General features: G+C 45.9%; 1 protein-coding gene across 2 annotated transcripts in view; it reads left to right on the top strand.

Annotated features, from left to right (window-relative positions):
* Nucleotides 1-122: 122 nt before the first annotated feature.
* Samd5 (sterile alpha motif domain containing 5) overlaps nt 123-8,060 on the top strand; it is a 47,193-nt gene continuing 39,255 nt past the window's right edge. For both annotated transcript variants that reach the window (XR_002818981.1, XM_004645483.2), the window contains exon 1: nt 123-765. Coding sequence is in view for 1 of the 2 variants with exons in the window: in XM_004645483.2 (XP_004645540.1) it covers nt 316-765 (450 nt within the window). In the remaining variant the exon portion in view is untranslated. The remainder of the gene's footprint in view (nt 766-8,060) is intronic.

Here is an 8,060-nt window from a genome sequence, read left to right as displayed (position 1 = left end):
CCCTCCCTGCGCCCCCGCCCCGCCCCGCCCCGCGCCCCTCCCCCGGCGGCCGCGCATCCAGGGGCGGCGCGCAGCCGAGCGGTCGCCCAGCCCAGTGCCGCCAGCTCGCTGCTGCTCTGGGATTCACTTTGGTGCGCGCGAGCTTGGCCCTCTCTCGCCTCTCCTGAGGGCTTCGCTCTTCGGCCCGACTCTGCTTTAGCCGGAAAACTTTACTGTGATTTCTTTTCCCCATTGGAGGAAAGGATTTAAAGTTCGGCGAGCTGGTGCCTCTCGGGCGACGGGAGGGTGTCCGCCGGCGGGGTCCCCGGCCCCACCATGTGCACCAACATAGTTTACGAGTGGCTGAAAGCGCTGCAGCTCCCGCAGTACGCGGAGTCCTTCGTGGATAACGGCTACGATGACCTGGAGGTGTGCAAGCAGATCGGAGACCCGGACCTGGATGCCATCGGGGTGCTGGCGCCCGCGCACCGCCGCCGCGTCCTGGAGGCCGTGCGCCGTCTGCGGGAGCAGGACGCAGCCGCCGCCGGCCTCTATTTCACCCTTGAGCCGCAGCCCGCGTCGCCCGTGGACGCGGTCCCCACCGGCCGCCGGGGGGAGCCATGTGGCGGCGTGTCCCAGGGCACCCGCGGGGACCCGCGCGCCCAGACCACCGCCCCCCGCAGCAGGGAGCTGGTGAGCTACCCTAAACTCAAGCTGAAGATCATGATCAGGGATAAGCTGGTCCGAGACGGCATCCACTTGAGCAAGCCCCCGTACTCCCGCAAGGTAAGTGGGCGCCGCCCTGGCGGTCGGGGCCGCACGAGGGATAGGGAGAGGCCGGCCAGTCGGCTTCTGCCGGGGCGCGGCAGAAGAGGGGATGCCAGAATGCTTCTGGTGGCTGGGACTATCCTCTGTTTTCTCTCTTTCTTCCTTCTTGTTGGCGCCGTCTGTGGTTGGAAAGACAAGATCCCACACCCGATACTAACTCCAAACTAGGACCAAGTCTCAGCACAGTCTCTGGGGCTCACCTGTTAGGATCTGGATTTGTGGGCAAAGAGGAATTCTTGATGCCTCGGTAGCACGATAGTAGTATTTGGGTCTGAAAAGAAAGTCTTAACAGTTACCTACATTATTTTCGACCTTCCTTTTTCCTTCTTTATTTTCTGAGTTTTGAGAAACTCCCAAGGAAAATTGGTAAACTTTCATCAAATCAGTCCAGGTTGAAGCGTACCATTAAGCAGAGCATGGGGGCGAGTGGAGGGGGAAGGTCAATGGAACATGAAGCACGTGTGGGCCCACTAGAGACCCCTTCCGTGAGAGTAAGAATGCTGGCATAAGGAGCTGCTGAGGACGTCGCAGATAACAGGGCCACAGGGCTGGCTGTGGGCGTCGGAGGGTCAGTGCTTGACTTGTTACTGATCCAGAAGAGATGAAGCAGGCACAACTGTGGCTTCTCCAAGAGTGGTCCTGCATTTGGGAGAGGAGGGAATAACACACGAAAGTGGCATTTTGGTCCTCAAAGAGATTCCCCATGGTGTGTGTGTGTGTGTGTGTCTGTGTGTCTGTGTGTGTCTGTGTCTGTGTGTCTGTGTGTCTGTGTCTGTGTGTGTGTGTGTGTGTGTGAGAGAGAGAGAGAGAGAGAGAGAGAGAGAGAGAGAGAATATAAGTTCTGACAGTTGCTCTGTGAGAAAGGGTGAAATTTGCTGTTAGCTTTGAATAATTAAGCAACAGAAAGTGCAGTTTCACACCAGCCTGCTCTCTACTGCTTGCTTCAGTCCCTTCAGTTCAGATTTCTAGGGGCTGGGGAGATGGCTCAGTAGAGTAAGCTCTTGCCTGGCAAGCGTAAGGGCCTGAGTTCAATCCCAGTTCTGCAAATAAATAAATAAATAAATAAAAGATTAAAATAGAATAAAAAAAAAAACAGATTTTTTTCCCAGTCCTTGCTAGGCAGAAAGCACAGGTAACCTGCAGGGTTTCCTGGAGCGCTATGGAAGGAGTGCCTCCCCCTGAAAATAAACACCTGGAGAAGCCAGGGAGAGCATTCAGTTGGCAGGGACAGGCAGCCTATCACGGTGATGAGGAAGGGAGGGTGATCTAAATGTCACATGGGTGGCCTGGGTCCTGGAATTGGTTTCCATTCTAAGGTGGTTTTCAGTGAATGTCATTCTCCATGGGTTTCAGGAAGTTCGGGTGAAAGCTTTGTGCAAAGGTAGACAGAGCTGTAACGTCCGTCTAGTGTCTTGCATTAAGGAGGACAAGTGAGAGAGGCTGCCTGAGAATGCAATATGTTTTAGGACAGGCCAGGGAGATGGTTTGCCTCTAATTAAACCTGTGTTGCAATTACCTGCTCTGTACCACTGATGCATTTGAGAAGCTGGAAGGAAGAAAACAGTTTTCCCTGCCAGTCAGCACAGAGGGTGTCTACTGAGGGTGAAAGGACTCCAGTCAGCAGTACGGAAACTTAGTTCAGGACTCCAGGAGGGTGAGATCAATTTGACGTCTGTTACTAACCCTCTGGAAAGTAAGATGGATTTGAGCTGGGTGGCACAGTACATGGGCCCACAGTGAGGGTCCAGCTCAAGTTGTGGCCACAAAAGGACGCAGTGACCCAGGTGTGTGTGTGTGTGTGTGTGTGTGTGTGTGTGTGTGTGTGTGTAGTCTTCAGCAAAACTGCTGTGTGACATAGCAGAGATTACAGAAAGGTTTGGGTAGGGGAGGGGGAGGTGAGAGGCATGAAGAACACATTTTAGCTCACAAATCAAACTGAGAAGCTGAAGAGGACTTAAATGACATGCAGCATCTGAATGGAGGCTTTGAACTGTGGCCTCTTCTTCAGATCAATGAGTGACCTGGCAATGCATTTTTGTAGGTCAGATTTGTATGTGAAAATTGCACCTCACACTGCAGCACTGTTTGGTTTCTGTAGAAAGCATTATTCAGTCAACTTTGTTTTTATATAAATCCCATAACAATGATGTGTGATATAAAGACAGGCCTCTACTCACTTTCTACCTCTTAATTCTCCTCAAATCAATGTAAAAATAAAATGAGAGCAGATACATTTTCATTAACCCCTTCATAGAAGCTTTCTTAGGGACCAAGAAAAAATAGTGCTGACAGATTTTGTTGTAAGGAGTGATACACACTGATGTAGGAATTAAAATAAAGTTAATGCACACAGGCTGAGTATAGAGGCTGACCATGTTGTTCACTTGGAATGTGTTGCTTGTATGTACGTTGCTTCTTTTGATTCTAAATTGTTGAGGAATTTGTTTTCTGACTCAGCCTGGTCCCTTACGAATGTGCTAGGAACCTTTTCTTTAAAATGTGATCTATGATGTAGCTTTTCTAGATTCCTTAGTCTGTCATGATCAGAATGTGTAATAGTCATTATGTACACATAGGATTTGGCTTGGTAGAGCAGCTCAATCTCCTTGACAATCATTTGCATCACCTGTCCTTGTGATTTTGTACCTGGATGAGTGTGTTAGATGGCTTCAACATGGATTGTACCAAGGATGCTCAAGGCAGGCATACTGAGGCTTTTACAGAGGAGTGTAAGTTGACATGTTTTCCTAAGAAACACCTGAAAAAGTCTCAAGGTTTCCTAGTTCAAGGATCAGTAAGTTAAAATATAAGTAAACTGCTAGTAAAATGAAACTTTGTCATTTTTTTCCCAAAGAAAGTCTAGAGCTGTGGAAAATCAGAAGCTTGGAAGGATCACTAGGCTTGAAATCAGAGGACACTGGATGAATCTCTTGTGTGCTCTGCGTTTAGCTTAAGTGCTTTCATTTTTTCTTTTGTAAAACGGGAGTGTGTGTGTGTATTCCCATATATATATATATTATATATAAAACTTTGTTTTTTTAATATAAAACTTGGTTTTAACCAAGCTTCTCTATGCTGTGCATTCTTCTGGGCTCCAGATTATTGTGGCTGGCTGGTTTCAGAAGCCCTCCTTTCACAGATCTTAGAGTCTATCAGGGCAGACATAAACTAGAATAAGCCATAAGGAAGAAAGGGGATGCTGTCTTGGATGGGAAGCACATGAGACCATGAACAGGAGGTGTGGTCAAGTTCATTTGCAAGGACCAAGGACATGGGATCAGGGAGTGGAGAGATAGTAGGAAGGCAGGAGGAAGTAGGGAGTGCTCTGGAAGCCTCTGTAAACAGCAGGAGTTTAAGGAAGAACGTGAAGAAAGATCAGGTAGTGATCAGGTAGGACACAAATGGAAATCTCTGGGCCATGGCAACCACACCATCTGGAACCTTGGTGGGTGGGGACCAATGAGAATGCAGGCGGTGGGTAGGCTCCACTTTTTAATAGCATTTGAGAAGATAGAACTAAGATTACAACTAAGGAGGGAGACTTTGAAAGGTTCTATACCTTATGAGTAAGAGAAACTAGAGCATGTGTGTTGGTGGCAGGAAGCCAGAGGAGAGGAGGTAGTGAAGATACGGCCAAGAGGAGGTGATTTAAGAGAACAAGGGCATAGAGAAGGTGAGGTGAACGGTGCTCCGAGCACTGGAAGGGGTTGAGGAGTCACTTAAGGGACAGAGAAAAGTGAGGACACAGGGAACCTGAAGGGTTCCCCTGAAGAGTTCCTTTTCCCCCTTTCTGAACAAATGATGTAAGCAAGAGAAAGCTTAGAGGTTTAAGGAAACACAAGGGTACTAACACATAAGTTTTAATGCTGTGATCCAATGTTTATAATTATGGCTACCTATAGACATTACACAGTGGAATTCATAGGATTATTCATGACCATACACACACACACACACACACACACACACACACACACACACACATGCACATGCACACAATACTGTTTACATGTTTGTATGCAGGGCATCAATTATGCATAACATTTGGTCATGACAGTGCTTGTATGTGGGATTTGGGAGAGGTGTGTCAGGTATGGGGCTGTGAAGCTGTTATTTCTAGGGGAGCTGAAAAAGTAAAAGGTGGGTCCTAGGGTAGGCAGGGGGAGACTTCTAAATTTCTTCACTAAATATATCTGTTTGTCACATTGACACTGGTTGAGTAGTATAATCTTTAATAATGCTGTAGGAGGGTTAATCTGCCTTCACGCTTTAGTGTAAATTGAATTAATTAATAATACTCAGTGATAATAAGGCAATAGATGGGGTTTCTCTGGAGAGATGTCCCAAGATGAGGGAATTTGGAGAGACAAAGGTGGCAGGAAGACTTCTATGTGTGGAGCATACAGAAAAAGGACATAGAAAAAAGATATTGGCAAAATCCTCCCAAGAAGTTCTTTCACCTTTGGGATATTACTGCTGGCAAATTCAATGTTTCTAACTCAAACATTATCCCCAGCCTAGATCTGTTTAGGATATTTTGTTAGAAGTCCTTTACTGGAAAACTGAGGGAGGAAGGGATAGGAAGGAGAGGAGATCAGATGGTGGTGAGGCTACTGTTTTCTTGCTCTTTCCCATTTATTATCTATGGATTTTCACACAGTAGACATTCCCACATCCACTCATCTGTTCATCTGTCCATGTGTCCTTCTAGTCTTTCTTTGTCCACTTTCTCAATCATATCTCCCTCTTTCTCTTCTTCCCTCCCTTGCTGCTTCCTTCCTCCCTTTTTCTTTCCCTTTATCCTTCCCTCTTTCCACTTACCAAATATTGACCATACACCATGGATGGAGCTCTAGGGGTGAGACTGCAGGGAGCCAGACAGATACAGTTCTTGCTGTATGTGGAATAGCGATCCCCGTACTTGACGCGTAGTAGCTGCACCATGTCCAAGTGGAAGGTTATTCCTAAATCAAGGATTATAAAAATTTTGACTTTTGTTTAAATAGTAAAAATGTCAACTTTGGTGGAAAGTTGAGTATAAATAATAGCATATAAAATCAAAATATGTTTATTCCTTAAAAGTGATTGAAGGAAGACTTGGATTTAAAGGGTTGGTCCTGTAGGACATTTAGATTACAATATGAGGAGATGCTCATTCTCAGAGGCCAGAAATCATTAACAAAATGAATTATAAAATAGCAACTAGATGTTTCAAACAACAGAAATTTGTTCTTTCACAGTTTACAGGTGAGAAATCTAAGATGAAGGGAATGACAGGGCCTTGATCTAAAATTCTAAGGGCCTGTACTGTGATCCATCTGTAGTGGGCCCATCAAACAGCCCCCTTCCCTGCCATGGACACCTTAAGCATTGCTGAATCTGATGGGTCCTCTGGCCCAAGTGGCAGAGCAACGTGGACCTGCTGCAGAGCCTTTCCACATTCTGGGCCCCTCTCAAAACTAACAGCTTTTTGATTCACATAGTAAATGGGCTGGAGTAACACATTTACTTGTGAAATGTGTTGTGTCCAAAATCCAAATATGCATATTGGAGACTGTGCCTCTTTATTGTAGGAGAGACCAGGTGTAAAAACCTACCCTTCACCTTAGAAGAAATATTTTGATATGCCCCACACTGCTGGCATCACAGGACTCCTGAAAATCTCATTGAGGTCGAAGGCCTCTGAATTTTTAGAAAATTCATTTTCTACCTTATAACATACAAATGCCTCACCAATACATTGAAGGTAGTTTCTTCAGTCACACAGTATTTCTCAGCAGTGTGATATCTCATCAGTTTAATGGGCTGGCATGAGGGCTTGTAGAAGGAAAAGGTGACAGAGATCCCTGTAGACTGAGTTGTGGTAGGGAGCTGGAGAAGTGATGTACCTGTGAGGTGGAATGGGGAAGGTATATTGCTGTCTTCGCCAGCTGAAAGCAGGCTTTGTGCTACTGACGGATGTTGAGAAAAGAGCGTTTTCCAGATGAGCATCTTGGCTCATGGTGAGGACTTAGCTCAGTACCTCATTGTAGGCTATTACTTAGGTTTGCTTGGATATCACAGCCTACACACACACACACACACACACACACACACACACACACACACACACACACAGATACAGAGGAGCTGAAGGCAGACAAGCCTGCTAGCCTAAGTCTCCTTATGGGTATTTGGTAATAAATTGACTGTAGATTTTTTTAGTCGAATTAATGCTCAGTCATTTCTGTGTGCCTGAGGATATGATAATGAAAATGATTTTTTAAAATAATGATATTTAAAAATTTAGAGTTTGAAAGTTAGATTGTGATCTTTAAAAGAGTCATTTGGAAGATTCTGTATCACTTATAATGCATAATCAAAGCACTTTCAGAGTCTGTGCCTGTAAACACTCTTTGGATTATCTGCAGTGGTGCCAAGCCCATGCCCTCCAAGTGCATCCTGGGTAAAAAAAAAAAAAAAAAAAAAAAAAAAAACCCAAAAGACTTTTCAAAATGCAAAGTCTATTCCCTAGTAGTTGCGACAAACAAGGCATCGGTCACTGTGTCCTCCCGCAGGTAATCACTGTGTCCCTGCTTGGGAGGAGTTAAGTGAGCGTGCTCAGGCACCAGCATGCTGAGTGACACGCAATGTCAGTAAGCATCTGGGCAGCATAACGGTGTCCTCAGGTCTTGGCACTGGCTTGTCCTGCTGTTCTTAGAAATCTCTTCCCACATTGCTGTGTCACATCTTAAAGGGTTGTAGCTGAACTCCTTCCTCCCTTCCTCTCTCTTGTGTGAAAGAAAGTTACTAAAGTCAGAAGTGTAGAAATAAGGCTGCCCTCTCCTGAGAGAATTGTGTAGTATGAGTCAGGTAGAATATACAGTATACGATGTGAAGAAAAGAAAAAAATGTATTTTGATAAAAATGAAATTCTTTCCAGATTCTGTAAAAGCTCACATTCTAGGTCACTGGAAATGTGATCTAAAGTGAATTGTCTTTAAGAAGGGTAAATCTGCGCTGGGGAGATCGCTCAGTGGCTTAAGGGACTGGCTGGCAAGCGCAGGGTCCTGAGTTTGATCCCTGGCACCAAAAAAAAAAAAAGGTGAATTTGATCATATGACCGGTCCTTGAGATCAGCGAGGCTGTTGTGAGCATTGGGAGGCGTGCTGCCAGGGTGGAGGAGAACACACCAAGAGGGATGCTGGCGCCAGCTTTTCAAGGTCATAAACTGTGTAACCTTAGAAATGGCACCAAGGCCTTGGCAGCAGCGA

This window comes from Octodon degus, unplaced genomic scaffold, assembly GCF_000260255.1.
Source record: "Octodon degus isolate 3935 unplaced genomic scaffold, OctDeg1.0 scaffold00229, whole genome shotgun sequence".
Classification (NCBI taxonomy): domain Eukaryota; kingdom Metazoa; phylum Chordata; class Mammalia; order Rodentia; family Octodontidae; genus Octodon; species Octodon degus.
Note: the sequence above shows the minus strand (reverse complement) of the source record. Positions and strands in the feature narration are given on the sequence as shown.